Source organism: Diadema antillarum, unplaced genomic scaffold (genome assembly GCF_040938485.1).
Source record: "Diadema antillarum isolate AM-2024a unplaced genomic scaffold, OU_Dant_1.0 seq00000767_RagTag, whole genome shotgun sequence".
Taxonomy (NCBI): Eukaryota; Metazoa; Echinodermata; class Echinoidea; order Diadematoida; family Diadematidae; genus Diadema; species Diadema antillarum.
Genome location: NW_027271657.1, coordinates 127,649 through 144,649, shown reverse-complemented (window position 1 = coordinate 144,649; position 17,001 = coordinate 127,649). Strand labels below are relative to the sequence as shown.

The window sequence follows — 17,001 nt, the reverse complement described above, 5'->3', positions numbered from 1 at the left end:
CACATTTCAGGCATGTAAGTAAAAAAAGTCTAAAACCTGTCATTATTCTCAGCGTATCAACCAAAGACAATGTCATATCATATCTAACAAACAAGACTTCATCACATGATGACCTTTTACCCCTGAAATCTTCCCTAACTCTTTGGAAGCAGGCAGTATCATCATGATCAAATGCCATAGGAACTAACTTGTCACTGTGGCCATGAATAAACACATTATCACTGAAAAAAAAAAAAATATATATACCACACAATGAAAATAGCACATTTGAAATCCCTGTTCACAGTATTACCAAGTATGGAATATGCATAGGGTGGTGGCAGAGATTGTTTGATAACAGAGAAACAAATTACATTTCTCTTTTTGTGGGACAGGTCAGTTTAACCTACAGGAGTCTGGAATTCCTTTCTATGAGGTCCAAATCTAAACCTTTTGTGAGACTTGGTCACTAAGATTTTTGTTCTCCCTCTGGCAGCTTGAGTCTCTGTACCCATGAGAGAAGTGAGGAGAACCATTCCAAACGGATGCTGAAGATGGTGATGGTGACAGTGGTGATGATGGTGGTGGCCACGGCAACGGGATGCATCACAGATAGCAGATGTGTCTGTCCGAGGGACTCCCCATAGATGCATTCAGAACGTCTCCCGTCTCGCCAGTCTCTTCATCCTCTGAGCTCTCATACCTGTACAAAGACAAAAAATGATTCAAGGAACGTAACCATGAACGCAAAGTCTGATTACCCTTTTTCAAGATATCCAGTCGTAAGTCTCAACATTAGCAAAGCATTACATAATGTGAGGTCAATAATTCCTGACTTTCATTTACATCAGTATCATGACAGCGTTAATGATTATGATGCAACCATTTTAATGTGGCACATCATCCCTTTGACAAAGTTTCTGTGTGTTTGAAATTGGAGAATAAAATAGTCATGGCAATCATAGGGAAAAAAGACTACCACATCAACATGGCCATACAGCAGAACTGGTTGCTTGGAGTGAAGTATCCCACTGTATCATATTCTCATTGTTAGGTTGTAATATCAAGACCCTAGAAGCATAAGAGGAGCTCTTATGATGAGAGTGAATGCTTGAAACTTAGGATCTCTTTCAAGGTAAATTCTGAAACATTTGGGAGAAGTTCCAAAATCAACATTTTGACTCTATAGCCAAGTCGTAGATACCATTATACCAATGTAAAAATTGTCTAACTTGCAGAATTCACTGGCATAGCTCCAAGTAGCAACACCTGGCATGCTATAATCTCGTAAAAATTCATACATATGAAACTGAGAAGGGAAGGAAACAAAGTTATTTGTTGCTTGTACACTGGAAGCAACTCTTCTTCTCATATATTCCATGGTCTTTATATTTATTTATGCATTCAAAACAGAAATTTATGCACAAAAATGTTTTACTTTCACAAGCACTATGTCAGTTTCCAATCTGGCACTAAAAATAGAAACCTTCATTTCCACTGAATGAAACAAGTTTACAAAGCCTTGGATCTCATCAAGCTTTTCTTCTAAAAAAATTCCCTAGTCATCAACATTGATTAGGCCATGATGCATTGTCAAGGCACATCATGGGGTTTTGCATGAAAGCACTGAAAAGTCCGGTGAAAGTTTTTGCTCATGTTCTTCTTCGGAAACTAGGATTTCCCGTGCAAACCCCGTTGAGTGAATATCCGCAAACCTGAAAAACACTCCTTTTATCCACTTGAAATGACAATGCCCTGACATCCTGCTAAGACAAAGAAAACAGCTTTACAACAACTTTCCCATCCTTAGTCTGACAAATCCTTCTCAGAAGAGCTTTCCAAATGAACCTCAGTATCTCTTTCACATGTTATGACTATGCAGACACTTTAACAGAATGGAAATATATTTTAAAGAAAATACAAAAACTGAATGATATGTTATAATGAGTTCAAAGCCAAGGACACGACTCTCTGTGATATACAGTAAGTGGCAATAAAAACCATTCTCATAAAGTGGATCATACCATTGGCAAGGTCTCTATATGCATTTGAATGAAGTGAATATGAGATTGGAAAGTGAAGAAAGAATGCTGTGTACGTATGAACCGATAGTACGAATTGTTGGGATCAAGGTGTTCCTTGCCTCACAACTGCATCTGTACCTTTGCATACTTTGTGTGAGAACAGATAGTCCTAATAACATGTAAAATTTCTTGAACATTTCTAAAGGTTTGAAAATACTATCTGTGTATGAACGCAAATGTACCTATACACACAATGAACTAATTCAATGTATTATCAGACTTGTGCAATATGCCACGTATTCAGAATAAAAGATGTTTTCAGTGAAAGTGTTTATGGATAATTACTTTGACTAACTTTATCATTATCATACATTATGTAATGAGTCAAACCACAGTGCTTCATAAGCATTTGTGAAAATCAAGGTCGAGCAAGTGTTTTGGAACTCTGAGAAAAATGTTTGCCCAAATTAGGCAAGCAAAAAGTTTTGAAACCACCTTTTTTCACTTTTCCCCCTTCAAACCTATGAAGTCAACATACTTAAGCCCAAAGATAATGACTGTTGAATGATGCAACAAGCTCTCATTTCATTTCAGCAACTTTCTAAACACTGACGTGAAGAAGTCCCAATGCAATGCAACCAATACTCAAACAAACCAAGTTTGTTTGTGTACTCCAATAAGTTTAAGTGTGTGGATCAATCAATGTATGCTGTTCATTCAAATGATGGTGTTTTATCAAGCCCTTGACATACAAGTGATTTTCTATATCATTTTCTTATATTTTTGGACTTTCGTTTTGGGCAAGCGTTCTGCAACAATTTGAAAATCTGTATGCCAGACCGGGCAAGTGCTTAAAAAAAAGAAGTTATGTAGCACTCTGCAGACTATGAAACAAATCATTCAATATATTTCTCTATCTGCACTCATGACAGCTTGACATTTAAATGCAGAGTATTATTTGTCTTTGTACTTAACAGACTCCTCTCAATTTGAGACTTTAATATTTGGGGTGAGGATATTTTCCGCTGATTGCCTTCATTTTCATTCATTCTGTATTTTCCTACAATGTTCAAAACTGACCTACTTTAAGGACAAGGCTTTAAGAGCTGTATAAAGGTAGGATATATGTGCTCTCAAAGTTATGACAGTTAACTGCAGCTACTCCACAAAAGGCTGGTATCTGCGTGATCCCGTGTAGAGAACCATGTGATGCACCTGATACTCACGTGACAGTTTCTCTTTTACGACATGACTGTACACATCAGGTTTGTATTGATCTATTATTTGGGGCATGTAAAATAATTCAATATTTGTTGATTTAGTCTTTTCCTTCAAACATACAACCAAAGTAGATTTCAGTGTCATGATTCATGTACACTTTAACATCACAACCCTTGCAGCTTGTCTGTAATAGCTGTTATCATGACAACCAGTCCAGTCCCTCAAGCTCATTGGTTGTTGCCTAGCAACCTATCACAGTACCTACAGTTCTTCAAATAAATGATTTTTGTGTACAGTTGTTTTTAGTGCAACTGATTGACAATTGCTCTTCATTGATATGTAAACAAACACCAATTATTCACTGTTTTAGGAATAGCCAAAAATTTCAAAATTGGGTCATGATCAGAATGGCATCTTGTACATTTAGCATTCTCACTGTCAAAAACGTTTGAAAGTTTTTGCGTTGTGATTATTTGCAAAGAGCTGACCTGTGCGTGTACATGAGTGGCATGCTACAATGTTATGTACATCACAATGCCGAACCAATATACGCCACGTGCCACAGCTGGTAAAAATAGCAACACATTACATGTGTGGTGTATTGTGGGATATAAAAATCTCACAATTTTTTGCAGTCACCGTTCTCACAGCACAACCATGCATCTTTTTGCCGAAGAATTGCACTAATTTGTGCAATTTATATTGTGACCCAAATTTCACCAAAAAATTCCATTCTCACGATAAAAATTTTCAAAATTTGGGTTGCAATCAGCTAGGATCCCTCACCCCCCCCCCCCAAAAAAAAAAAAAAAATTAGAAAGGCACTTGTTTGGATTTTACTTTGTTCAGATGGCTGAGGGGGCAACAGTTAAAGATGCTGGCAGAGTGGAGACAGTGTACATTACCTCTGCACTTTGAGAAACAGGAAATAGGTTTTCTACTTCCCTGTAATGTGAGCTTTCTGCAGGTTTTCTACCAGCAAAATGTGGATAAATGAACATCTAACCTTGTCTAACAACAAAAGCACTCATTCCTTTTTTTTTCTGAAGCCATTAACATGGTTGGGAAGTTAAACTGAACTAAAGGATCCCAGTTCATCACCCTGCTGAAAATCTGCTTTCATGAAATATAACATGACATGAGACTGATTTGTGATCAACCTCTAAAGAACAGTCCAATCAGGGAACACCCGTTAGTCTCCAGGTTACACCAGTAGGCTACTAACATCTATTTTAGTTTGTTGACCCGAACATAATATTTCTTTGCCTCTCTTATAAATCTTGAAACAATGATGCTAATATATTCCTTCCTAACCTGGGAAATCTCAAGTTACAAGTTTATGGGGGTAAAAGCACTGCAATAAGCTGACCTACAATATATAGCAAGCTTTGACATGAAGGAAGAAACATTAGGCAAGGTGATATCAACTACCGGTAGTCAGTTTTGATGACGGTGCTGAAGATTTACCTACTATTTGCTTTATCAAATACATTGTAGATGGTTGTTATTTTGATTACAAGTAATGCAAACATTTTTTGAAGAAAGTGGTCAAAATTGAACTCATGCTTATGGCAGATATAATGTCAAGAAATAATTTGAATTTTTATTCTAATTCTGTGTTCTCTCAGACCCAATGTTGCATATTAGCAACACTTCATACCCAAAGAAGATCATGATTACTTTTTTCATGTTTCTTTGGAGATATGAAAAATCTCGTGTTCAGGACAGAGTTAATACACAGTCAGTTTAAATCAGTTTACCAATGATACACAATTCTGCAAAAAATTGCACTGAAATAATTCATTGGATCAGAAGTGATGCATGGAAGTGGCCCATTCCTTTCCTATCACTTTTCTTTGGCTGCATAACAAATCAAGCCAACTGCTTTGCAAATTACACTAGATGGCAGGTTTATGCCATGAAACATAATACACATTACACTCTTCATGTCTCACCTGAATGATTTACTTATTTGGCAATTATTTGTAAAAAATTATCTTAATGAGGGCTGCTGCTTTAAATAACAATAATTACTATTTTCCTGAAAATCTCACTTATGGTGTACATGTAACTGATGAAAAAAAAAACAGTGTTAAACATTTTCTGTCCTTTCTGCCTTCAGCCAAAAGAGAGACCGAAGATTAAACAGAAGTTACTTCCCACATTGCAATTCCATTCCCTTACATGTCACATGACACAACAAAAAGGAAAGTTATTCACACTTCCCTACTCCCCCCCCCCCCCCCAATCAACTAAAGATGGGTCAATCACCCTGTAAGGCCTTATCATCTCCAAGAATGCATTAATCTACTGATCCCTATTCTGTTCTCCCTTCTATAATCTTCTCAATAAACCATGCAGTTAAATTGTAAAACTGTTCAAACTTCTGCTGTTATCACTATTTGACATAATTTCATTGCCCCACCCCCTCATCCTCACTGTATCTACAGGTATATAATACAGTCTTCAGTTTCCATATGTTAAACGAACAGATTCCTATTCGGGGCAGAGAATTCTACAACCTAGAAGGCGATATTGATTTCATAAAGTTAGGGTTGTGATGCTACGCTTGCATTCATTAGTGCAGTGTTACTTTCATTCTGGTAGACATGTTTCTTGAAACAGACTCTCAGCCACTATTTTTAGGAATTTGCTGAACCTGCAACCCTAACTTTGGCTTATGAGGAATGCAAACAATGCCCACACGGTAAATTCAATTTTCCATCATTTGTCATATCAAATCACAATATCATCTAATTAAGTCTTGTTACTTTAAAGTTTCATCTCACAATGACCCCATACTATTCCCTCCCCACCCCCAAAGTTTGGTTTGCTCCATAAGGAAGCCCCCTTTTGAGGGCTAACACAATGGCAATCAAAGCAGATTAGACGACTCAATAACAAAGGAATGCAGCAGGGACAAAAGAGGGGGAACCCTAGCTGACTAAACGGGGAGCTGTAAGGCCCATTGTTCATCTCAGTATGCCTGGTAATTGTGACAGGGTGTAAAGGGGGAGGCAAGCAAACAACACCATTCTGACACCATCTCCCTCCTCCTATCTCCCCCCTTCCATCACCCCCCTTTCCCCTCTTCCGCTCCTTGCCTGCTCCTAGTGAAGACTCGCTGTCATGCCAGAGCTCTCCTGTAAATTTGCACAGCTCCTTTCAGAGAAAGAACAATAATGAGTTCTTCAAGAGTTCTACCTGAGAAGACAAAAACCTCAACTGCTTGTTTCCTGTGTTACATTTCTCCTTCTTTTCTTACTGGTTGAAATCCAACACTATTTGACTTGCATGAATAGGCAGCGGGACAGGTTCTACTGCAACTTGCCTTTGCTCTGCTAGAGGTATAGCTTTACACTCAATTGTAAGGTGTAGCAGCGGTCCACTGCACATGGAGACGGATATTGATTTCGGGAAGCCCGATTCCTTCACGCTGCACCTCAAGGGATACCACAGACAATGCAGGTGTGACGATGATGCGTGACAAATGCCACCAATTACATGACATGTAACACACCTGTGTGGAACACATCACTGACAGACTTATGGGAAAAGGATGTCATTTGAGTACATGACTCAATCAAGAATTTCTGCATTATCCCTAACACTCCCTATTTAGAGAGGACCAACATACATGTATGTGCATTATCTACGTAATTTGAGACAAATCTATAAAGAAAGTTCCAACTTTAGATTGCATCTAGGTAGAACTTTGAAATTATCATTACAGAATTCTGTGAAGTTCATTGTGACTTTTGATACATAATGAAAACCACTCTCCTCATGCATTGTACATTGGCTGCAAAAACGTTGGATTCAGAAGTGTTTTCCTTGACACTTCTAAAGCTTTTCTGTGGTTTTTAGCCACTGTATTAACCCGTTGAGGACGGGCTGCTTTTGCGTTGACACACATTTCCCATGGACACTTGCCCGAGTATGCTCGGGACTCATCTTCAACAGGTCATCATGAATATTCTAGCTTGGAGGGGTTTTGGTTTGTTTTGATTTTGCTATTTTCACCCCAGTTCTCCCTACTCTTATGCATGCAAGCATAGGGATTACGCTTACCTCTCGCATGTGTTCGGGATTCTACCAGACAATCCCAAGAAAGAGGGTATGTACACTACTTACAAATCAAAACACCAGAAAGTATCCATGGCAAGGAAATCCGCAGTTTTTGGTTACATTTTTGTTTCTTCACCACTATCAAAAGGAGATCAAGGAAAAACAAAACAAAACAAAACAAAAAATGCCTTCACCTTTTCAAGTTAGGTTTTTGCCAATGTAAATAGGCTTGCTGTCATAAGAGGCAGTCTGTGGAAAACTCAGAATAGAATCGGAGTGTACTCTGATTGCATTACCTGGTACGCATCTCAATTTCGTATCTTGTAGCACTTGCACGCTTTCCAAGAAGAGAAACTTTCTTTATGCCTCTACTCTAGAAATAGACATCAAATACTTCTTAACATCTACTGGCAAGAAATAGCTCCCTCAATACATTTATCACAAAAAAAGAAAGAATGATATCTGAAATCAATTTTTGAAATTATATTGAGTAGCACACTGACTCAAATGACGGTTCAGTTGCATGCCAAAAAAAAAAAAAAAAATGTTTGTACATTTCTCTTCCTCAAAATCTACTCCTCATGCTGATCAACTTTTATTTCACAATGCAGTAAAGCAAGGAATGATTCACCTTGTTTATTTCAGACCAAGGCATATTTTTACATTTAATCTCTTGTCTTGTTGTTTACCAGGTCAGCCGTCCTTGACACTTGTTGTAAAACAAGCAGAGTGAAAATCTATGCCAGATTACTTCTATTTTGGTTTTACTTGCTATTACTCCATTTAGAGATACAAATAAGACAAGAAATAAATGTTAGGACTAAAAATAGACTTAATCTGGCATGTAAAATCTCAGATCTTTGAATTTTGGAAGACATGTAATAACATGTCATCATCTATGTCTAGCATGGTGTAAACACAACCACCCCCCCCCCAACAACAACAACAAAAAAAACATGCCTACAGCTGTCTTTGTACAATGTACATAATCACTGGTTTGAAAAGAAGTATTCTCATTGAAACTTGTAACAGATCTTCGGCATATCACACAGTCCGGTCAGTAAAAGGAACACCCACTTTATGTCATGCATATAATTCTTCCCCTTTTTACTGCAACAACTCAGAAACAGCCAAAGAAATTACAGAAATTACAGAAATACTTAATTTTGTCTCTGATACACAAACTGGCTTGAAAGTACTTTAGGTTTAAATATGACTCATGCCACTATAGCATCTGGTCGCTAAGAAATTTTAAAAAGGACTGACAATCTTTAACAAAGCACCATGCTGAATTTCATGATAAATTGTCTGCTACAGTCAAGTCATTCTTTAGTGGGAAAACTTCAAAGAATAAATGGAGCAAAAACTGAATAATTCTTGTCTAAATTTTGGGGGTCTAGTTTTTACGACACAAAGGACAACTTTCTGAATATCATTAGAATTTTAATTGCAAAAAGCTGATTTATCTCTATAGACTTGGATATGAGATATACAATGGAGTAAAAAAGACATAGAAACAGGTGCTTAGCACAGACATTTCTTAGAAAAATAAAAGCATGCAATTTTTTTTTCTCTCTGCTCTTATTTTGTTTTTGTTTTGTTTTAGTTATTATTTTTTTTTTTGGGGGGGGGGCATGGGTGGACAGCATGTAACTTGTGTGCCATTGAGTTGAGCCAATCTTTTGTCAGAGACAAGTTTGACCCCATATTGGCTACCTAGTTAAATTTAGCCAAGGATAAAGATAAGTGACAGCAATTAGAAGGGTTACTTTTCACTACGACAATCTTTGAGAGGGGATGTGGTAGGAAATATTGATTTTGCCCTTTCAGAGCAATGGGGGAGCGAGTGGAATTTCAGGCATTGTTCACACTAATTGTTTTCTCATGGATTACTTGGAAGAGAATAGGCATCCACTATTGCCCGACCATGTAGGCACTAACAAAACAGACATCCCTCTGTAAGAATCCACTCTAGAAGCTGCGCAAAAGTAAACTTTGGAATTATCGCCCGGAGGCTCTGAATAACTTTCGGATTCATTCTGGAGAGGTGATCGAGAAGACCTCTTTTGTCAAGATGACTGTTTTTTTTAGTTGACCCCTGATCTGAAATATTCATGACCTGCTTTTTCAAGCCTCAGAGAGGTGGAATTTCAGAGGACAAACAAAACTTTGGGTTCAACAGGGTTCAAATGAGACATTGTACAACATGTTGTATGATGCCATGACAGTTTCAAAACTAAGAAATGTTATCCTAAATGTTAGATTACCAAGTTTTACTATATAAGGCACCAACGGGCTAAAAGTCATATTACTCTCAATCTAAAATACTGTCTTGCACCTGGATATCAAAGTTGTCTTCATGTACTCCTAACAACACATCTTTGTACCAACAAAGATTATAGTCCAACTGAATTAAAAATTAGCAATAGAAGTACTATTGAAAATGAAAGTGTAATAACCCTCTAAAGAAAATATATGCCAAGTTGTAAACATCATGCTCAAAAGTTTGCAATAATGACAAGATTCTTTTTAAAATGAAAATTTGAGTTCACAAAGAAATCTTAATCATCTGTTTACGTTTTTCAAAATCAAGCAAAATGCACTTGATTTTAAAGAACAAAATTATTACACTCCGCACAAGCTACCCCAACTTTCTCCACATTGATTTCATTTTAAATACTTAATCAACTGCCACCATAACTATCCATAGCTACTATACATGTAGTACAGTGTAGGTTTGGATCAAGTTTAAGACTTTGTACTCAAGCCAAGGGATTAAAAAAAATGTTTGTACCAGCACAATTTCCTCAACATTATACCTAAACAGACAATGGGTCATCCTTGAGAACGTGAACGTGACTTTCATCTCTCGTGCCAAATGAGATACAAGCAATCCCTCTCTCTCCAGCTTCTTTTAAAGGGCAAGTCCATGGGAAGTCATAATTTCACATTATGTACGTAGTTCATAAATCAACAGCTCCATGTATAGATTTGTGGAATTTATTGTGGTCCTTGAGCAGAGAAACCATTACTCTGAAAACCTCAAAAAACAAATTACAATGTACAAGGACGCTGACACAGGAGGCTCACATACACTTCAGAAATGTAGCAATGTAATTCCACTACAATTCTGCTGGCTTTAGGAAAGTCCACCGGTGCAGAATTTATGCATGCTTTCTTCTTTAAATTTTTTTTTCTTTTTTTGCCTTGAGCCAGCACTTATGCATTCTTATGGTGAAGCTGCCATGTCATTATCTTTGTTCATTGTGATAGTTACATTTGAAAACATTCTTATTCCTTATCCTAATCGCTATAAATTCTGAAACTCTGTACCCAGTACATACACTGTAACTAATTTATAGTTGTTCAAATGTCAAAGTCTGAAAATCATCCTGAGGTCTCCTTTAAGCTCACACATGGACTACGTGTAAGGTCACGGAATACAATGTCCTCACATCTTTGTAGTTAACGACCACTTTCTCATCTTTGTAGTCAGCAACCACTTTCGCATCTTTTCAAATCTCAAGGATAGTGTTGGTGAAGGCACAATGACTGGTATCATCCAGAGGTGGGGAGTTTAAAGGTGACTGGCCTGTCAAGGCTGATTGGAGCCTGGTATTAAAGCCTGCAGCATGTGTGAAACTATGAGTAGACGTCACTGATGTGTCATTCTCATATTTGCCCATTTGGGCAAATGACTCAGTAAAAGGGGAATGAAAACCAAACATACATGTGGATTGAGTGAATGCAGCAATATAAGTAGAACACACCGGGGAAATTTTGAGGAAAATTGGATACTCTGTTCAAAAGTTATAAATTATTAAAGTTTAGATGAGATGAGAAGGCTACTACTGTAAAAGTGGAAATTTTCATGCACCTAATTTTTCGCGCTTGGCCGGGTAAGGAGAGTTTCGCGTGTTTTTAATTCCATGGAATCAAGACATCAACTACTGGAACATATGGCATTCAAAAATATTTGCGTGCTTTAATTTCCGTGCTAGCTTCTAGTTCAACACCGTGAAAATTTCCATTTTTACAGTATTGGTTAATAGTTCTGATGGCTTGTGACATCACATACGAACAACGATCTAAAGATTGATGAGAATTAAACAGTGCTTCATTTTTCTACCATAATGAAAGAGAAATTGACTTAGCTCTCTTTAGAAAGCATGGGGAATAATATCACTCTTATTAAGTCAACACCAAGTGAAAGGAGCATGTAATTTTCATCTATAAGAAACCAGGCTACCTGTCTGGATCTGCATATACTGTTTTCTGGGCAGTGACACAACCATTATGGGCTATCCCTGATTGCTGGAAGTCAGAAAATAAACTTGGAACAAATACCAAGGCTCTGAAATCCTCACATTGTTAAATTTTGAATAGTTCAAGGTGGACATGGCTCATCAAGTGACAGAAAGACAATATTGATGCAGAGAGAGGAAGATGTGTTACAAGAAATTATTGTCATTATTTGTATTTTTCCCCATTTTTCCTAATTTTGTCCTGATCAAAATGTTTGATAATGCTTCCTGAGTACACTTTTTTTTCTTTCTTTTTTTTTTCTTTTCCTTTTATGTCTGTTATGCAGAATTTATCTCTGAAGAAATATAAAGTGAATGATAATTTCAATAGTTTTTCTCTTTGTTTATGTGAGCATGTCATCAAATCATTTTGCAATTTATCATACTCGAACAGAACTAATTTTGTTTTACAATGATTTGATTACATAGCATGACTCTTGTCTTTAACAATGTAATGCTAAAGGCCAATGTGTTCTGTCAGTCATAGCATGCATGTGTACATGTTGTAGCCAATGTGATGCAAAAACCCCTATGGAAATCATCACATTCCATGTGGCTTAATGTTTGAAATAAAAGAAAAATATGCAGGTAAGTGTAGAAATGTGGCTTGGCAGCGACAAAACCACATGGCTAAAACTTACTTGGCACAGGTCACCACAATTTCATGCAGGCTTTCTTGGAAATATTTTGTTATCTCCCACTGGTCAACCACCAATAACAAAAGATGAAGGCTAAGAATGGAACTGCCCAAGTCATTTCTTCAAGCTGCTAAAATTTTCATGATAGCTACATGCATGTCACCCAGATTAAATATACACGTATATATACATTTTCCTGGAATTATTTTCCAGCAAGTGAGTTTCAGTTACAGCTCAGGAAATTCAACATCATACTGCTGACCGATACCTCAACTCTGTCCCACTTTAATAGTGATATAAAAATATCACCAGTGTGGAATATTTTATGTGTCAAAAGTCATTACTGAGCAACGTAAGTTCTGAGAAATGCTTTGCCTTAACATTTTACTTGCTACCCAACAGCAAAGCTTACTGTCCATGAGGATATTTTTCCGTCAAGTCATCCTTGCACTTACAGTGTAGCAATGTTTTTAGCAATGTTTTGGAGTGCCCCTAAAACAGAAACTCTAAAGACTCATTCACTCGGGCCTACTCGATATACTGTGAGTGATCGCAATAGCTTTATACTGAAGCCATTTGGCTCAAGTGAGCTTGAAAAAGAATCTGACATCTTTTGGCTGACCATGAGATTATACCCCAAATATCTAATCTCCACTCTTTTCCTTGAATCTAAAGGAGTATGCATAGCAAGGCTTAGGAGGGAAACCATAATCAAACTACTATACGTATAAACATTAGAGACAGCAAAAAAAAAAAAAAAAAAGATTAATGAACAGACAAAACATGTCACAGGGAGGGAACAAGCATATGAGTACCCTAAAAAGCATGGGGGGGGGGGGGGGGAGGGGGATACAAAAGTAGGAGTGCAATATGCCAGCTGGAACTGTGGTTAATATCTAATTCATACCATCAAAACAACAGTTCCTTTTGAATATAGCTCTCATGAAGTAGCTGCTAAGTATTGCATGCCAAGGTTCAACTCCTAGGACTTCAAATAAGTACTGTAACAATAATAATCAAGTTGTAATGAATTAAATCATCAAAACACTAAATAATAAGCCCCTCTGCATTAACCCTCTTACAAATCCTTTACACTCTTCCCAGAAATCTAAATCATTGATAAAAATTATGGGATGTGACCATATTATAATCTAGCACAGAGGAGAGAAAATACTCTAGAATGTTTACCACTGTCTTACCCTTTTCCTGTACCCAACCTATTGCTGCAGACACCCACATTATTTCCTACACCAACCCTAGCAAGCCTGAGAAAATCATTGGCAAGACTTGTACACAAAGAATCCTCACAAAAAAGAAAGAAAGAAAATGAAGCGATGTTGACTCAATGCAAGTGATTCAAAGGACAGATTTCCATTTGTTAGGATTTCAGATTCATACAAAATATTCATCAAATATCTAAGCAATGTTTCCTGTGATAAAAGAGAATTTAAGTATCTTTTAATAATAGCAGATGTAGAGAATGATGACCAGTAATGTATTTCGTCCATACAAGACATACCATACACACGTATTACATATTACCGTATATGGTTTGTTGGTTGTTGTTGTTGTTGTTCTTTTTCCATCTGTGAAGATGGCTGGATAGCCCATATTCAGCTACACTAAGCTGGTCTTCCATGGGGTCCAGTTGGTTGTGGGGTGGGACCACTTCACCGGGTTAGACACCCTGCTCTTTGCGATGAATGAATGAAGCGGGATCTTTTACGTGCATGAGCTGTGACTCTCTCATACACGGGACCTCCATTTTATGTCCTATCCGAGGGACAGAGTGTTTTTGCCTCTTGCTAGAGGGGACGGTATGTTTACACACAACATTGCTCAGTCCAGACTCGGGTTCGAACCCGGGCCGCGTGATCGTGAGGCAGACGCGCTACCGACTGAGCCAACTCACCGCCCTACACCAACCCTTGGTAAAAAGGTTTACTATCAAACATATTAAAATCTTATGCATGCCTTTCTAACAATGGTTCTTCTTGAAAACCTGAAAGCTTGCCCTAAGTTTGCCTGGCATAGCAACAACTAATGCATGCAAACTGGATTTCACATGCTGAAAAGTACTTGTGAAGTAAAGGTTAATAGAATAGCTTGTTATTATGTAAAGATGTAAGAATTAATTTGAACATGTTTAATAGCAAATTGGTCTTTTACAATGGCCATTTTTATTTCTGTTGTTACAAAAACCAACAGACAATTTCTAGCTGTCATCATGCACTGTTTAATTGCAGCTGGGCCAAGTCACTGCAATATGAATAAATATTTCATCATAATTAATAATTATGATGAAATATCATATTCTACATTTTTGGCATGCCAGTGCCATTCATTACATGCAAGACTAGTAATTGCCAGACATCATTATAGTGCATAATGATGCTATCAGTACGAAAAAAAACCAACCCCCTCTAAACTCTAAAAAAGACAAAAATTATTACACATATGAAACTACAATGTAAGTTGACTTTCTGAATTGGATAATATTACAGGCAAGTCCAAATTAATGGCATGTCAATAGAGAATGCATGCTGCCTTAATGTGAAACTTTCAAGCATTCACAGCTGCATTCAAATGTGCAACTATCTTAAGAGTTTGTTTCACTTTTGTGTTCAGTCCTTTGTGTACTACATGTATCATTTAAACTACTATAATGTCTCATATCACTTTGGCCAATGGTTCCTATTACACTCAGCCTCACTACGACCTTCAACTCTTACATTACAGATGCCAGTCTCTAGATTAGCATGCAGGGCTCACATGGCTAGACAAACAGTGCTCAAGTTTCAGTCCAGAAATAAAACGACAAATAATATCACCAACAAATTGTGTAATCATAACAAGATTCGAGGTAATTATGATGATAATATGGATTACATTCCAATTATCACATGCACATTCTTGTTTCATTTTTTGTTTAATTCAGAATTTTCCAGGCATATTTTCTTTTGTTTCAAGGCCACTATCCTTATCAAGCTGTGCTTACAAATTGTATATGATGGTGGTATCCTGCATTTTTTTTTTCTTTCTTTTGTTCCCCATTGACAAGATGCAATGAATTTGTTGTGATAGTGTGTAATTCATCTTAGAATTATACCAATGAACTAATCTAGGTTACAAATCATAACTTTAGATGATAATTGCTCAATGACTATAGATGTTTTTGTACATCAATTTGTATGTGTCATATCATTGTTATATTTGTGTTCATGATTTTCAAGAATAAAAATGCAGAAACAATTATAAAGGTAAAAATATCAATACAGAGTCATATCTGTTGTGTTACTTGTAATACTTAAGAACTCCTCAAGCTTACCACTTTGTTTCATATCAGATGATCACATACAGTAACCATACGAGATAGACTACAGGTACAATTTAACACGTTGAGGACGAGTTTGAGTATATATACGGGCAAGGGTCTATGGGAAATGCATGTTGTAGCAAAATTAGCCTGTCCTCTATGGGTTAACACAAGACCATACCACACTACTGGAAGGGTTACTGTAAAACGAGAAATTTTCGTGTGCATTTTAATTTCGCGAATTTCGCGAGCGCCAAAATTCGCGAAATTAAAATGCACGCGAAAGTTTTTGTCTACACTACATGCATTGAACGCCAGTGGCAGTTCGCGAAAATTTCATGCCGCGAAAAAGGCTGTCAGCTCCAATTCGCAAAAATTTCATGCCGCGAATATATCATGTTTTACAGTATTCAAACAGATTAGACTTTAACCCTAAAAAGGCTGGGGGGGGGGTAATCAACCCCCCTCTCGACGTTTTTCGTGACTACTCCGCCGCGCGAAATTTTTTGACCGCGCCGTTCGCTGAATTTTTACTTTCAAGTCTCGCGCATCTTTTGACACCATTTTTTGCGAAAATCGTGCATACCGTTACGACGCTGAATAACATTTTATACATGCCTGTCAGACCGAAAATGGCTCAAAAACGTAATTTTGTGTATAAAGTCTATGCAAATAGAGTTTTCTCTTCTTATTCACAAAGATATGATTATTTTCACTTTTATAGGCTGAAACTAATTGATTTTAGCATGATTATGCTTGATATAGGTTCTGTCATAAATTTTGCAAAAAAAAAAATGATAAAACAAAAGATCGAAAAAACAGAGAAATACATAAGAAATTCACAAAACAATAGAATACATAAGAAATTTATTTTGATACCAAATTTTTTTTTCAAGTACATTGTTAGGAATGCTACACAGAATGTTTTCACCAAAAATTAGGATTCTACGAGCTTTAATTTCTGAATTAGAGCAAAGTGTATGATTTTATGCATATATTAGCATAATTAATTATTATGACGAAAATTTCCATTTCTTTTTGTATAGCTTGGTAGATTACGCAGCAGGTAATGCACGTGCCAAGGGGGGGGGGGGGGGGGGGCTGAATCAACCCCTCCCCGGCCACAGAACACCCAAAAAAGCCCGGCCTGGTTAGGGTTAAAGGATAAATGGGATTTACACAGAACACATTTCATTTGATTCTTCCACAGTAAATGCATGGTTTCATGGTATGATGTAGAATATGGGGTGGGGATGACCTGGTGTGTGTGGAATGCACCTGCACTTCAGTTCTACTCATGAATAGGTGAGTATTGCGGATGTAGGTTTCACACTAGTGGGTGGGGGTATAATGAAGAGGAATCCCATTCATCCAGTACATGTTTCATTCATGGTGGCGGGCAAAGCAGCAAAGCATGAAGGGGGAAATCAATACAGGTAATCGGGATATTT

At 37.2% G+C, this 17,001-nt stretch overlaps 1 protein-coding gene across 1 annotated transcript in view; it reads right to left on the bottom strand.

Annotated features, from left to right (window-relative positions):
- Nucleotides 1-585: 585 nt before the first annotated feature.
- The window catches only part of LOC139738749 (uncharacterized), a 46,321-nt gene continuing 29,905 nt past the window's right edge, over nucleotides 586-17,001 (bottom strand). The window contains exon 14 of the mRNA XM_071649389.1: nucleotides 586-682. Within this exon, the coding sequence (XP_071505490.1) occupies nucleotides 586-682 (97 nt within the window). The remainder of the gene's footprint in view (nucleotides 683-17,001) is intronic.